We start from the raw sequence: 16,763 nt of genomic DNA on the forward strand, positions 1-16,763 counted from the left end.
TGCCGGCACATGGGGAAGGAGCCTCATGGCGCGCTGGGGGCACCTCACACCGCAGGCTGGGCTGGGCAGTGAGGGTGGCCGCTCTCTGCTGGGATCCGCTGCCACTGCTGCCTAATGAAAGAGTGGCTCCCGCTCCCCGGCGCCACCAGAGCCACCACTCTCCCTCCCTGCTGCTCGAGGGGGTGCCCAGGGCCCTGCGGCCATGATGCATCTCCTGGCATGAGTTGAGAAGGGCTTTTGTGAGGGAGGGGCGAGGTGGCAGGCCAGCATGGCACACCCCTTAAGGGGCCGCTCTAGGCAGCTGCCTAAACTGCATCTATGACAGTCCAGCCTCGGTTCCCACCAAGATAGGGAGTGGAGCACATACTGTGGTAGACAGAGTTTCTTGTTCTGACAGTGTCTGGAGGGTTTTAAGTGTCTGATTAACCAAAGTTGGAGAGTCCTCATCTGCAGCTTGGCAAAAATGAGGATGACTATCGTGGCTGCCATGAGGCACAACAGATGCTGGATAGAGATCACTTGTGTGAATTGTTGTGATTTTATCTGTCGAATCAGGGTTACTATTGCAAATGCCCTCTGAGGCAGTAGGAACACTCTGCAGGCCCTGGAGCCAACGAGGGCTCTGATAAACTGGACCCATCTGGATGGAATGAGACACTCAAGTTATGAGAGGCCTTTATGCTTTTGTTCATATCTTGTAGTACAGTGTCAGTTGTGGAATGGAACAGGCCAACCCCGTCAAAAGGGAGGTCTTCAATGCACACTTTCGTGTCTGGGCTGAGGGTCGTCAGTCGAAGCCAGGAATGTCACCTAACAGTGATGGCTGAGGTGAGTGTTTTGCCGAAGGTGTCCAGGGCACACAGGAGTTGATCTGCTGTTTCACCAACAACATGTCCTCTTTCTGCAATTGCCTGGCCACTGTCCTTTTGTCTTCCGGAAGGGTGAAGAGGACTTCGGAGAGTTGCTCCCACAGAGTGTATTGGTAATGGCACACACACGCAAGACAGTTAGTGTTCTTGACTCCTAGGGCTGTGGCCAAGTAGAACTTCCTATTGAAGGACTCCAGTTTCTTTCCCACCTTGTCCATTGGTGTTGAGTGAGTGTGTTTACTCTTGGAGGAGGAGGTTACCACTAAGGCTGTCCTCAACCAGGGCCAGGGCTTTTTCGGCCCTGACCCCTGTCTGGTGGGACTGTCTGCCAGAAAACATCTGTGCCCTGCAGGAGTTACTACCTTTCCACAGGGCATGAAGGCAGAGAGGTTCCACCAGGCATTTCACTGAGGACAGCAACGGGACAGTATGACACCTGGCACTCTCACATACTCCCCCCATCCCTCATAACCTCCCCATGAGGCTTGGGGAGCTGAATTTCTTTTTTCCACCATCCTAAAATGTGTGTTATTTATTGATATGTTTTAAAGTAATTTTTAACATTAGTTTTCAATCAAATTATTTATTGTATTTTGTTCTGTTGTAACCTGCCCTGAGCACTGCTTGCAGAAAACGGCAGCCTAGCAAATCCAATTTAACAAATAAATACAATAATGAGTTGAGCTTAGCATGGCAAAACAGGAATTCAGCCTCAGTTTCCTGCACTTTATACATGTGGTCCAGACATCTTGAAGAGATGGACATTGTCGCTGGTTTATCGCAGGGGACCTTGGCTGCCTGGAACATGACTGATGTCATAAGAAGAGCTATGGCAGTAAAGGTGTCATAAGAACATAAGAGACGCCAATGTTGGATCAGGCCAAAGGCCCATCCAGTCTAACACTCTGTGTCACACAGTGGCCAAAAATACCAGGTGCCATCAGGAGGTCCAGCAGTGAGGCCAGGACATTAGAAGCCCTCCCACTGTTGACCCTCCCAAGCACCAAGAAGACAGAGCATCACTTGCCCCAGAGTCCCTATCTATACCTTGTGGCTAATAGCCACTGATGGACCTCTGCTCCATATGCTTATCTAATTCCCTTTTGAATCCGTCCATGCTTGTAGCCGCAACCACTTCCTGTGGCAGTGAATTCCATGTGTTAATCACTCTTTGGGTGAAGAAGTACTTCCTTTTATCCGTTCTAACCCGACCACTCAGCAATATCACTGAGTGCCCACAAGTTCTTGTACTGTGAGAAAGGGAGAAAAGTACCTCTTTCTCAACCTGCTCTATCCCATGCATTATCTTATAAACCTCAATCATGTCTCCCCTCAGTTGTCATTTCTCCAAGCTAAAGAGCCCTAAGTGCATTAACCTTTCCTCATAGGGAAAGTGTTCCAACCCTTTTATCATTCGAGTTGCCCCTTTCTGCACTTTTTCCAAAGCTATAATATCCTTTTTAAGGTGTGGTGACCAGAACTGCACACAGTATTCCAAATGAGGTTGCACCATTGATTTATATAGGGGTATTATGATATTGGCTGATCTGTTTTCAATACCCTTCCTAATAATCCCCAGCATAGCATTGGCCTTTTTTATTGCAGTCACACACTGTCTCAACATTTTCAGTGAGTTATCTACTACAACTCCAAGATCTCTCTCTTGATCAGTCTCTGCCAGTTCAACTGCACTATGTCCAGCTGCACTATGTCGAATACCAGGTCCGCTACTTCTGGTTGAGATTGGATGGGCCATCCTTTTTACCAGATCTCTGTAGGATTTGGGATCCTCAAAGAGTAAGATGGGCATGTCTTTATTCTCTTGTGCAGGTGGCGATGGATTTGAGTGTGGGGTCTGTTGTTCCGAGTTGTTGTCATCCAAGTCGGCACTAGAGGCACTATGTAGATCTTTTGTACCAAAGGGTTCCGAGTCCGATGGAAGGGTCCCTTGAGTAACAGTGTGTGTCTCAGGTGATCATGATCTGTGTGTAGTTGACGTGGATTTCACAGCTGATGCTGTAGTCATCTGGCCATCTCCCTGGGATTTGCTTCTGGGTTGGTGCCGATTTTCAGTACCGATGGCCCAGCGGTTACAGTCATTGATGGCTCTACAGGTCTGTGAAGGGATCTGGAGTGGTGAGAGAGAATGGAACACTGGTTCCCAGTCTGGGGGTCCCCTCATTTGAAGCCAAGGAAATGTTGGTTGAAGGGAACAAGCTCCATATAGGCATTGGAGCCATTTCTGGTCCCAGGGAATCATCCAGGGAGGAGTCAGCCACTGGAATGATGCTCCCTCCTCCTGTATCGGTCTCGATATCGAGGAAAGGAAGGGCAGCGATGAGGTTTGGGATGGTACGCATCCAGACGGGTGTCGCCAAATCGGCATTGGTGATTGGAGCTGATTGTTGATCCCTGTGGAGAGGTGTGTGGTGCAGTGTCCCCTCTAAGCTGAGTTAGTGTGAGCTAGCTCACCGTTTTTTAGCCTCTGGCTCAACATTTTTGTCTTAGCTCAGGAGGGATGGCTCCAGAGCAAACTAATTTATGCAGTAGCCAAATCGCTCACTCACAACTTTAATGCCAGTAGTTCACAAAGTAGAATTTTTGCTCACAAGGCTCCACAGCTTAGAGGGAGAGTCAGGTCTATCTCATCCGTCCTGGACTCCAAAAAGCGGAGTGACTGAGTGGATGCTGAGGGTTTCGATACTGGAGAGTTCACCCGATGGATTGGTGAGTTGAGCCGTTGAAGAGGTGGAACCACTGAAGTCCAAGTTGGGTCCAGTATTGGAGACTTGGTGGTGGTGTGTTTGCAAGTCATGGATACTGAAGTAGAGCTCGGGGACTTTCGGTGTCAGTCTGTCTGTGGGTCCTTGTGCTTGCCCGACTTGTGGCCTTTCTCCCTTTTATACTTTTTAGCAGGGGAGGTCAACAAGGATCTGGAGGTCGATCCCGATCTCTTTGGAGCTGATGCACCCTTGTGGGGCATGGTCTTAGTCAAGGTGTGCAAAGACTGGCTCAGAGACATGACAAACCCCATCGATGCCAAAGTCGATTTGCCTGTTTCTCCCATATTGGAGGTTTTCCTAGCCATTTTGGAAGGGGGCAAGGCGGATTCCAGTAATGCTGCCTGGAGCCTCGCTGCTCATTTCTTCTGTTGCTGTTTGTTTTTGTTTTAAATTTTGAACAATCGATGCAGGAATCTGTCCAGTGTGCTTCCCCCAGGCACAGGAGGCACAACGAATGGCCATCCGACAAGGCTGAGCTTGCTCCCACACCAGGAACACCTCTTGAAGAACCCCCACATAGACTGAGATGAGGGAAAGGGTGGGAGACAGGAGAGAAAGTTCAACGAAAGATGGGTTTGAAGCGGTTTTTGCTAGGACATTGGAGAAGATAGGTTCAGTGAAGAAGATGTTGAAGAAAGGGGAGCTAAAGAAGAAAAGTAAGTTTACCGACCGGAGTGCTGAGGGAAAGTGGCCTGTTTACACAGCGGTCAGAAGAGAACTGGTGGGATGTCCGCACCCCACCCCGGTAGGCATGCATAGTGGAGTTCCTGTGCATGCCCTGGGGAAACACCTTGAAAATCCCTTTTCTATGGAGCTTGGAAATAACTGATTGGAGTCAGCGCAGGCACCTTATCCCATTGGTGTGATGCACAGAGACCATGAAGATTATTTGTTTCCTGCCCACCTCACCACCCACCTAGCACCTTCTCTGCAGTTATTCATGGAGGCTATTTTGGGAATGAAGCAGGAACGAATGCTTTTCTTTTCCCATTTATCTTCTTTCCCATGTCAAATGCTACATTCAAATTTTATTCAGTGGGTGTAGATTTCAACTCAGTTGTCAAAATTATGAGCAGGGCAACAGACCTAATTGCATAGAGGGAACAGACATTTGAAATGCCTTTTCAAATGAAAGTCTCAAGACTTGGAGTTAGACTTCAAAGCGGCACTTGAGAGGTTGAGGTAAGGCCAGTGTTCTTTGTTGTGGGTGAAAAAGCACTGGAAACTATCTCTGTGGTGGGAAGCTGCTGGGAAAATGGCCAGGGCACTGAAGGAAAGGCGTGGAGAGCTAATGTTTTGCTTCTTCTAACTATCTATCTATCTAACACAGATGTCGCTGAGTAATGAAAGGCTTGCTGTGACCTAATGCCTGCAACTGGTATTTTCTGCAGGAATTCTGTAACTGCAATACTTAAGCAATGGCTTTTCAGCTGATCAAGACCAACTACAAAATCCCATCTTTTGTCAAAGTATTTTCAATTATGCATGTGCCTCCCCACCTATTTATTATAATTAGAATACACTTCAGCTTTCTTGTTCTGCAATTTTTGCCATAATAGGTTAAAAAAAAAATGTTTCTAAATAGACACATCGAAAACCAAAACGAGTCCATAGTCTGTTTTCCCAATTACTCTTGATAAAGAATGCTGCTAAAGGAAAGACATCTTGGAAATCAAATTATCTCTTATTGTTTTCTGTCAATTGTACTTGAACACAAAACAACATTCTAAAGACAGGAGATTCAAAATCACTAACATGCATCAAAGATACTAACATTTGTCTGCAATGAAATTGCATATAGAACACTGCAAAAAATGCAAAAGGGTTTAATTTAAACTTTTAACCGAATTGCATGAACAGAATTAAAGGGGGGGGGGTAACACTATCCTTATCATTTTGTTCTGAACTAGGCATGTATATTTATGGCAATAAGATTAAAGAGCTGCTAACGGATGCAAAAGAAAACCTTTCATTTTGTTTTAGTAAGGAACAGAATGTGCCCAAGAAGTGGGAAACAATTTGTTTTTCCTTTCCACAACTTTTTGGCAGACACTCAAGATGCAGAAGGAATTTTGGACATCATAAGAGAAAATGATTGCAGTGGCTGAAGAAAGTCCTAGCTTAATCAGACACAGTGAAAATTTTTGTTTTTGCAGTGCTGCAACTATGCAACCCACAACAACATCTGTGCCAACGCATTTCAATAGTGTTGCAGCAATGCCCCACTACCACAAGTGCAAAATAAATGACAGAGCTCTGTGGACACACACTCAGCTTCAGGCATGCTGCAATGTCAGCAGTATCAGCTCTTCTCAATCTAAGCTTGCAGAGAGCACTAACACTGCACTTCAATATCTAACACCCTCCAGACACATCAGCTTATTTTATTTTAAAGGATGGCTAGCTTACACTGGCTAGAAAAGATGCATACTCTCTTGCAGCTTGGTAAGCAAAACAATACCATTTCATAAATTCCTTTATAATGATAAGTGCCACAGAGAAAGAAAGAAAAGAGAGAGAACAGAGATAATGATTACCAATATCCCATTTGTTTAACCCTCTTCTACCAGCTTTCAATAAAAATGTTTAAGCTTCCCAGTAATAGCTTTACAAGGCATAGGTTTTGAATGGTCAATATTACATTGAGCTATACTTTTCAGGAAAGACATGATAAAGTAAAGAGAAGTAGATATTTTAAACTCTGTGCATATGAAAAGTTCAAAACCGAGCATCAAACGTAAACACAAGCCCAAAGACAGGCATATAAACACATATAAGAAGCTGCTTATCTGGAACTGAATATTTGGTTGGACTGCCTCCCTGGAAGGAAAGGTCAGCAACACCCACAACCCATCTATCAAGAGCTTGCCAAAGGAGAACCTCTCTTCCTTCAGTTCAGAGTCCAGCTACCAGTTTCCTGGGCAGGGACAATGTCAGAGAGCAGCATTGTTGGGCAGCCCCTAAGGCTAAGCACCCCAGGAGGGCCCATTGCACTGAAGTACACAACAGGTATATGAAAGAGGGCAGGATATGTGAAGAACAACTGTGTTTATTTCCTTTAAATGACCTTACACATTATCACAGCTAATCTGGAAGGGAAGGAAAAAGCAGCACATGCATAATCTGGTATACCGCACACTATTCTTCTTCAGCACTGTGAAGCAGGGAAGGTCTTTCAGCAACCACTTCAAACTTACTGAAATGGAGTTTCTTGTACCCTGTCCTATCACCAAAAGTACTCTGTAAATATCTTTCCCCCTTCAAAGCAGAGAATGAGCAGCTAGTTGTGGAAGTGTGAAAAACAGAGACTATAAGGTGCCCCAGCACCTGCGGGCAGAGTAGTGGGGAAAAGGAGAAGGGAAATGGCCACAGATTCTCTCCTTGCCACCAGAGAAAGAAAACTTGCATCTCTAACCTTGCTATCCTGAAATGACCACACGCAACCACAGAGATTCCTACAGGACAATGCTAACACTGACTGTAGAGGAGATGGGGAATGAAGGAAGACTATTCCTGTTAAGTGATTTGTTTGTCTTGCTGCTGCTCCTGCTTCCCCTTCCTGGTTCAGGACAGGAGAGCACCAGGAATGAAAGAAGACTAGTCCTGTTAGGCTGTGATCACACACACTAAATAATCCACTTTCAATCCACTTTCAATGCACTTTCCATCTACTGTGTGAACTGGCAAAATCCAATTCAAAAGTGCATTGAAAGTGGATTGAAAGTGGATTATTTAGTGTGTGTGATTGCAGCCTTAAGTGATCTGTTTGTCTTGGTACTGCTTCTGCTTCCCCTTCCTGGTTCAAGAAAGCACAACTGAGGGGAATGCCCCATCCCTTGTCAGGATTTACCCTCAATATAACACACATGGTGTGGCATGCCATTGACGCTACAAAGATTATTGTTTATATAAGCACCATCAGCATGCAAGGGATTTCACGGAGCTCACAGCCTAAAATTCTACAGGAGGAGAAGCAATGGGGGAGGAAGGAGGAGGATGGGTGTGAGAGTGAACAACAGTAGAGTACATATTCAGGTCACTGGGGAGACAGGTAAACAAATAATTCAATAAATGTTTTTGTCTTGCTACTCAGTCTGCCCATTTATGAATGGAATCTACCTGCTATCTGAACTTAGGACCAGCATCTTACTACAAAATAAGCTTCTTCCTTGTGCCATGCTGCTGCAACCACTGTGGAGGCCTGTATTCTTCAATATAACACAAGCAAGCAAAACATTCCAAAGATGTACACACTCCCAGAAAACGGATGGAAGGGACTTCCTGATGATGCAGAAGTTTACACGGCCTATCAGACTTAATACTGACAAAAAGAAAATCCAGGCACATTAGAATTGTTTTATGGTCTCAAAATCATGCTTACTTCTCTATTAAATCCAGTGTAACTCCTGGTACCAGTCTCACACTCTTCTGCATGCAAAACCTGCAGAGAAAAGAAGAGATTAAACATAAATCACACAAATTAAATATCTAATAACAGGCTATCTACAGGTTCTGTGGTAGAAACAAGCTCCTCATTATTTTTGTCCCCATATGTAAGGGTTGACAAAAGTTTGCTACAGCATAGCAGGAAGCAAGCATTCCTGCAAGCATTCCTTAATATTTGCCGCAACCACGATTATGCAGTGATTTCCATCGTCACAGTGTCAAGCTTGTGTATTGTAACTGCCACAGTGACAAGTTTCCAAGCACACTAGGAATGGAGAGAAAAGAGGTAAAAGGTTCAGTCGTCCTCCACAATTTCTAGAGAGCAGGACCTACAGGAATAAAAATAAAGCTGAGCTAATGAAACAAATGATCCATGTTAGCTGGAGTATCTGAGTAAAACAGGTTAAAACAAAAATCAATTTCATAGAGTCACAATTAGCCAGGGAAGGATCATTGACGTTAAGTCCTTCTCTAATTCCTCCAGTTTGACCGAAACAGTCCAGAGGAGTAGACTACAAGCAGTGAATAGTTGCCAGACCACAAATCTGTAATACTAAATGACTTAAGAAAGAAATATTTCATATGCAGTCAAGGATCTGGCTAGCTGTTTCAAATCATTGTGAACTTCAGCCCTCCTTCTCCTCCACCTTGTATCTCTGGCCCCTCTCTAATTCTTTCCCTGTTGTGCTGCTCTCAGACTCCTCCCTGTGGCCTTCTCTACTTACCCATACTGGGACTTCCTTCAGCCAGTGCTTAACTTCTAGACAAGAAAATATTGGTAGGGGTGTGCAAATTTTTTTCCCCATTCCCCCCCCATTCAGGTCTGTTAGACTAAAAAAATATTGGTATTCAGAATATTCCCAAATAACCAATATCATTATACTCCACAGAGTATAATGGAGAATCGATTCAGGGGTATTTGGGGCTCTTGGGGGGGGCTGTTTTTTGAGGTAGGGGCACTGAATTTGCAACATAGCTGCTGGTGCCTCTCCTCAACCCCCCCTCAGTTTTAAAAAGATTGGACCATGGGCCCTCCAAAAAGGTGCCCCCATCCGCCATTGAAAGAAATGGAGGAGGAAAATGAATTTAAAGAGACCACGGTCTCTTTAAATGCTTGCTAAGTTCACTTGCCAACTTGCACTGCCATGGTGGCACAACTCAGCAAGTGAATTCAGAAGGGATTTAAATTTAAATGCTTGCTGAATTCACTTGTTGAGTTGTCACATGACTCTACAAGTAAACTTAGAAGGTATTTTTTTTGTATTTTTCCATTTGTGTGTGTATGTGTGTGTGTATGCTGTGTCTGGAAGTCACGGCAACCTCTGGCAACTCCTACTGGGGAATGGAGGATGTTTAGAGAAGTGGCTTGGTAGCCTGCCTCTGCCTCCTGACACTGGTATTCTTTGGAGGTCTCCCATCCAAATACTTGCCAGTGTCAGCCCTGTTTAGCTACCAAGATCTGATGAAATTGGGTCTGCCTGGGATATCCAGGTTAGGGCAACTCAGACGGCAGTTAAAGAGACCCTGGTCTCCTTAAATGCCTTCTAGATGTGCTCGAATAAAAGCCAAATAACATCAGCTTTTATTTGGGCACAGCTATTTCAGTAGCTGAATCAGATTCTCTAATCTGTATTCAGCTGAATAAATGCCCGAAAAATACATATAAGGTGTTTTTCGGGTATTTATTTGGCTCGGTATATACCGAGTGCAAACCCCTAGATATTGGCTCTCAAGTCTGTATGGAAAGAACAACTTTCTCATCTAAAAGCCTATATTGCTGAGAGGCAATGGTTCTTTTTCTCTAAGAAATATGGAAGTAAATGAACACAATTTTAAGAAGGAAAATAGATTTATTTAAGTAGTCTAAAGTAGTCTACAGAAGAAAACCACATCTACAGAACACCCAGTGCAAGAGACTAATATGCTTACATCTCTTCAGCTGCAGGAAAACCCTGAAGAATGACAGTGGATGGGGCCTCCCCCTGGAAAACTGCACAGCACTGTTTCATTCTTGTCAAGACCAGTATGACAAATCTCTTGTAGTTAAATGTATACAAGTCTAGGGAACAGCTCAGAGATGCGAATCTCAGCCCAGGCTGATATCACAAAGCAGCGCATTGGGGGCAGGGACTGCAGAAACTGGCATCATGTAACACTCTAGGAATTCCCCAAATCTTAGTGGTTTTTACTGCAGAGATATGGGAAACTCCTGCAGCATTGCATGATGCTGTGATGTCACTTCCAGGTACAAATGCATTAACTACACTGCAGTATCGTGCAATGCCACCACCACCCTTTGCTCCTGCTGCTACATCAAACAGCAGTAGGATTCAGTGCAGCCTCCTCAAACACCAGCTTGAGGCTGTTCTTGAAGTAAAAATGAAACAATAAAAACATAAAGACAATATAAGAATTACTACAATTAAAACAAGAGCACAAAGCACTGAAGTTCGTCCTAAAACAACTAAAAAGGTTGTTTTAACTCTTCAATTAAAAGGCTAAGTAGAGAGAAATATTTTAGCCTGGTGCCTAAAGGACAGTAAAGCAGATGCCGGGTGAGCCTCAAGAGGGAGAGTTCCAAAGTTGAGGGGCCACCACTGAACAAGTCCTGTCTGTGGCTACCACCTACACCACTTCTGCAGGTAGGGGCACAGGGTGCATAACATGGGGAAAGGATCTTAGCTGACAGTCTGGACAATATGGAACAAAGTAGTTCTTCAAGAATGTTCCAAGCCACTTACAGTGTTAAAGGTAAGAACCAGCAATTTAAATTTTGCTCATAAACAGACACTGCCTGACAGTAACCTGGCAGCCACATTCTGGACCAACGGAAGCTCTGGGCAGTTTTCAAAGGAAGTCCCACATAAAGCTCATTGCAGTCATGAAACCTGGATGTCTTCTTCTACCTGCTATAAAATCAGAATGACTCATCCACTGCTAGACTGGCACCCTTCCATCTGTGGCATTAGGACAGCTCAGCCAAACATTGCTATCACCAAATACCTCAGACATTTACACACTGAGCTAATGCACAATACTTCACTACTTAATCACCCATTTTAACTATACACTGCTTGCTCACCACCCTTCTGACTTAGCCTGACCTTGAAATATTACACATTATTTCTGTAAGTACCTGTATGCCATGAGCGCATTCATGCAATTTATTCATTTGTGCGTGTTTGTGTGTGTGTGTAATTTTATATAATTTTTATAATTATTGTCATGCATATTTCCCGAGAAAAATAAAGTTTTATTTGTTAACAAATCCAACAGCTCAGACTGAGAGGGAGAAGATACAGGATGCTAATAATAGACTAATCAGGACAGGGAAGCCAATGGATGGTTGCTAGAATAAACTATACCCATATATGTCTGCGGCTTCCCATTACTATCTGCTGCTTTTGTGGACGTAGAAGCTGTATAACATATTCAACCCTCTTAAAGATCATGGATGAAATTACGACCTCCAAACAGCAAGAGTAAAGTTAATGAGGGAGAAAAAGAAGGTAAAATTTGTACCTGAAGCTTAATCACGAAATCTCTCTTTTAATAATCGTTTTTATTATTTTAAACAAACAAATAGACAAACATACATACATACATGAGAGTAATAATAATATGTCTGATTACAGGCCTATGTTAAACACTACACTACAATCTCTTCAGCTAGGATGACAAAATCTGAAATGAAGGCACACATATAGAGAGTGCCCTTTTAGGCTCTGCATAACTCGGGCGTCTAATCAATATGCCTTCAGTAGCATCTGCAAAGTGTCAGGATGTGCTGCTTGATGGTCACTGACTTCCTTAGCATCTGGTTCCCATGGGACCTGAACTCACCATTTTTAGCTTGTGAAACGTGACAAGACGATATCAGAGTAATGGCATAGCTTCTGGCCACTCAAAGGTGTCACATCCATTTTTACCGTCTCCTTCATCAAGCTCATCTAGGCTATACTTCAGGAGCCTAAGGATCGAACTGTGGTCATAGACCTGAGTGCATGATCCAAATAGAACCTCTTGGGAGACGTATTCTAGCATTTGCTTTGTGAGCAGCAGGCTTTTGATTAGGGCTTGGTGGTTGAGCTGTCGCAGACCTCCCACACACCTAATAGAGCTGGGGAATGTCATTGTGTCAAGTATTTCATTCTGCTTCTTTATATAAAAAAGAAAGAAAGAAAAGAAAAGAAAAAAGTGCACGTCTGGGGTCAGTTTAATAAGGTATTTCCACAGACTCCACGCAGTACAAAGATGTCATTTTGCTTTCTTCCTCTGGGGCATTCCACAAATACATATGAGCAGGATGTAAATAAAGCTGAGACTTCAGAAATTTCAAGAGGGCCTTCAGCTTCTCAAAGGCAACAGAATAATGAATCAGATCGGTCTGCTTTTGATCAGTAAGGAAAATACTCTTTTCTAGGGCACAGCCAGTTCACCATAGACCTGCTTGGTATTTGACATAATGGCATAAAATCAGCAAGGGCTCATCACTTTCATGTCCACAGAGCTGCAGCTACCGCAGGTCTGCCATCATGCTTCAGAATAGATTAGTGAAGGAAACACTCCTAATCCTCTCCTTTAATGAGCACCTGCTGTCACCAGGCTAATTCCATGCAAAACAAACTAGCATATATTGATTCTTTATCGTTAGGAACCTCTGCATTTTCTCTTGTGAAAACCAAAGATAAACCAGACAGGTTTGCTTATATTTTGTTTTCTTCATCCCTATTAACTTGTAAAGGACTACACAGCAAAATCAAAAATTATTTATGGTATCAAGGCTAGTCAGGAATGACCAAATCATTGCACAAATGTGTTGGTAAGCATGCATGAATGGAAGACTGCATATACATGGCACTCAAACAGCTCCATAGTAAAAACCTATCTAGGGCTGCGGTCACATGCAGCATTAGCCACGCAAGAGATACGGAAGACAGGTGGAGTTTCCGGGCGCGATCTCACCAGCACATCTGGGGAGCGTAGCGCTTCCGTGGCACAACGGAGGCTTCCTCCCAAAAACGCGCAGCAAAAAACTAGTACCTCGGAGGTACTAGTTTCCGGAAACTGCGGGGCAAGGGCGGGCGTCTGATCACGTTTCCGGTGGCATTCGGCGCCCGCCCATGTCCCCTTGCGAAGAAGGTTTTTCCCCCCCCCAAGTCTCCGTGGTTGCGCACACGCACCCAACCGAGCATGCGCGTTCGTAGTGTACACAAAAAAAGAAAACCAGTTCGCCGCGCGCTTCTTCGTTGCGCGCAGGCGTGTGTTGTGATCGACGCCTCTCCGCAACCACGGAAGCTCCACGGTACCTCCACAGAACCTCCACAGGAGCTTTGATCGCTTTACTGCGTGTTAGTTTGCCCCGGGGCAAACAGCCACGCTCCCCCCCCCCGCGCAGTTTCCTGCCCGTGTGACCGGGGCCTAGGAAAGGTTTGTATGTAGCAGCTCTTCAATAATACAAGAAATGAAATTTAGAACATGCATTACACTTCAATTATCTAGTGTGCTTTAAAATGCAGGAACTTCCCACTTTTCCAATACTTGGCATTTTTTTTTTAGATACTAGAAGACCTCAGAACCAGCAGGATCTCTTACATCTCTCACAACTTAAGAGGAAAAAATGGGGGAAAGGGAAAGTGTTGCAGAGTAATTGAGATTTCTTATGTGTTCATTGCATCCAGAGTGTTAAAGCAATAAGAAAACAGCCATTTTGTACTGGGTATACTGTTTGGCCTATTTTGTGGCCAAACTACAATTAGTCATGCTGAATGGGAATGGACAATCTGTGGGTGTGGTCTAGTGGTAGCTGCTACAGCTGGAGCACTACTGGGTGGGAATGCCTGAGAGCCTCTTTCAGGTTCTCAGCATCATGCTAACATCTAATAGTGTAATCCTGAGTGGTATTAGACCCTTCAATTTAATTCCATGGATTTATAAGGGTGTAAACTCTGTCTACAACTGCTCTGTAAAACTGATAAAAATATTAGGATGGTATTACTGAGAGCCTTTAAAAAAGAAAACAAGATGGTGCTTTTGGGTAGGTCTGAGTACTGAGGTCAGAGCCTAAACACTGGCAGTCCTGTGAAGAGTGGCAGATACCATTCGTATGGTACCAGTCAATATCTGCAGTGTTTGGAACAGTATTTGCTAGAGGATATTTTTTTCTAATCAAATGCTAAGTAACTAAACAGCCCAAAAGTATAAGTTAAGCTTGACAATGATGAAGGAGGGTGAAGGAAAGGGATGAAGGGAATTGATGTTATAGAGAAGCCACAATCTTGAGTATGGGTGTGGGGTGTGATCTGCAGTTTCAAATCCTCACTGCGCCATGAAGCTCACTTGCAGTGGAATCCTAAACAGAGTTACACCCTTCTAAATGCATTGACTTCAATAGACTTACAAGGGTATAAATCTGCTTACAATTGGACTGTAAGTGACCTTGGGCAAGAAACTGGCTGTCGGCCTAACCTCGAAGAGTTACTGTAATGAAATACATACCAAAGAATCTACTTGTGCAAAAAACGGGGAATCCATCTGTATAGAAAAATTGCTTTCTGCTTTCTATATTCACATGCCTTCTCCTGTGATGTCTTTTGATAACATGCTGTGTCTTGTTTCCTGTTGCAAGCCAAATGGTGAGGCCACATGGCCTCAATAGCCATGCCATAAACCCACATTCTTTCACACTTTCATGCCAAACGCCAGACCTGATGCATACGCGTTCTGGCCCACTTGCGACCAGTCACGTACACAATGAAGTAGCTGGAGTTTGGGTCAGATGACTACAGGCGGGGTCCCAAACTTATAGCCTATCCCCACACACAGCTATGGCAACCACAATTGGGCACACCCATGCCCACTCGCAATTGGCTGATGGTCACATCTAATTTGTGACTGGAATTGGGGTATAATTGATCCCTATGGGAGTGAGCTCCTCTTCTTCCTGTTCTCGAGTTTCTTGTGCTTGCTCTCTCCCCTGTCATTGCCTGTTTTATGGCACCCGAAATGCTGCCTCTTGAGAGACAAAGAGTTGCTTTGTGAACTGGAGCACATGGGTGTGCAAAAATGGGATTTCCATTCAAAATCCCTTGGACTATTCTGGACTGTGGATGTTCCTGATGTGGTAACTATGTATCTTCAATGTGTAGTTAAGGCAAATTGCCCTAGCCTTTGTTATTTTTGTAATCTCTGGTAGTCTATGCTAAGCTCTGTACTGAATAAAGATCCTTCTTATTGCTAATTTGTCTTTGATGTTGTAACTGAATTCCAAGTCTAAGCCTTGTGCCTAACCCTGACCACATATGCTACCTTGGTAAGAGTGTGCATCTCTGGATCGAGTTGCTACTGTGTTAAATCCCAGATGCTAACTAAGGGTTGGAATCTCTCCCTTAGGAAAGGCAGGAACTAGTGAAAAGAGGTTCTGGTGGCAAATTGTTGTGAAGACCAGAGATGGTACAGACTGTCTCGTGGCTTGTTGTTTAATGTACTGAAAAGTACAGGATTCCCTCCCATCCCTGGACTGGACTGGGTGGGCTAAACCCTGTACACCATCTCATTTTATATAGTCAATTCCACCCATCCCTTGGACTGCTGCATATTTATACCACTACCCACCACCATAGCCAATGCTTAAAATCCTCTGGGGACTCAATTGTTACGAGGGCGGTAATGTTAATGTTAATAGTACTCAAATATTAGCCCTGGTAACTTTCACTTGCATCGTAAATTTACAAGGAAGCTAGGCCATTGTACTACAAGCCTGTTTTTATATGTTGTGATGTCTAGGTTAGATATCTCCCCTCAGTATCTTAAAAAGGCTGTAGTTTCTGCAAGTATCTCATCTGATCCCAGTATATTTTCCTTGAAGATCAGAAATGCATATATCACATTCCTATCTGTTATTTAAAAATCTTGCACCATAAAGATCACTTGCATAAACACTCCAGTGAAACAACCTGCTAATTTTTACTGCACAATCAAATTAAGGAAGGTAAAATGTATTTGCAGCACAAGCTTCCTTTCTTCTTTTACCAGCATAGACAACTAACATAGTTAACCCTCTTGAAAACATAGGACTACAGAATCACCTTGAGAGCAACATTGCTTAGGAGTTAAACAACACACTCAAAAATATTCTGTACTGCTAAACCATGCAAAATGTCCTCACATGAATTGTTACCCAAACCAGCAGGGGTCTTTTCGTAGAAAAAGAGCTGCAGTAGCTCATTAGCATATTGTATGCTAATGAGCTACTAGGCTATTAGCATATGCCACGAAGCAAAAGGGGGGGGAGGCATCTTCAAAAGCCTCCCCTTCCCTTCCCCAGTTGGGCCACAGAAGGAGGAAAGAGGGGAGGAAAGAGAGAGAGTAGAAAGAAGGAAGGAAAGAGGGAAAGAAAGAGAAGGAAAGAAGGAAGAAAAGAAGGAAGGAAAGGGGATAAAAAGAGAGAAGGAAAAAGGGAAAGAAAGAGAAGGAAAGAAGGAGGGAGAGAGAGAGAGAAGGGAAGAAAGAGGGAAAGGAGAAAAAAAGAGAAGAGAAGAAGGCAAGAAAGACAGAAAGAGAGAAGGGAAGAAGAAGGGAAAGAAGAAAAGGAGAGAAGGAAAGGAGGGAATGAAAGAGAGAAGAAAAGGAAGAAAAGAGAGGAAGGAAGGAAGAGAAGGGAAAG

The 16,763-nt window shown here is 43.9% G+C and overlaps 1 protein-coding gene across 1 annotated transcript in view; it reads right to left on the reverse strand.

Moving 5' to 3' along the window:
- The window catches only part of RPTOR (regulatory associated protein of MTOR, complex 1), a 455,351-nt gene that overhangs the window by 303,425 nt on the left and 135,163 nt on the right, over positions 1-16,763 (reverse strand). The window contains exon 5 of the mRNA XM_015408620.1: positions 8,034-8,093. Within this exon, the coding sequence (XP_015264106.1) occupies positions 8,034-8,093 (60 nt within the window). The remainder of the gene's footprint in view (positions 1-8,033; positions 8,094-16,763) is intronic.

Source organism: Gekko japonicus, unplaced genomic scaffold (genome assembly GCF_001447785.1).
Source record: "Gekko japonicus isolate JY-2015 unplaced genomic scaffold, Gekko_japonicus_V1.1 scaffold57, whole genome shotgun sequence".
NCBI classification, from domain to species: Eukaryota; Metazoa; Chordata; class Lepidosauria; order Squamata; family Gekkonidae; genus Gekko; species Gekko japonicus.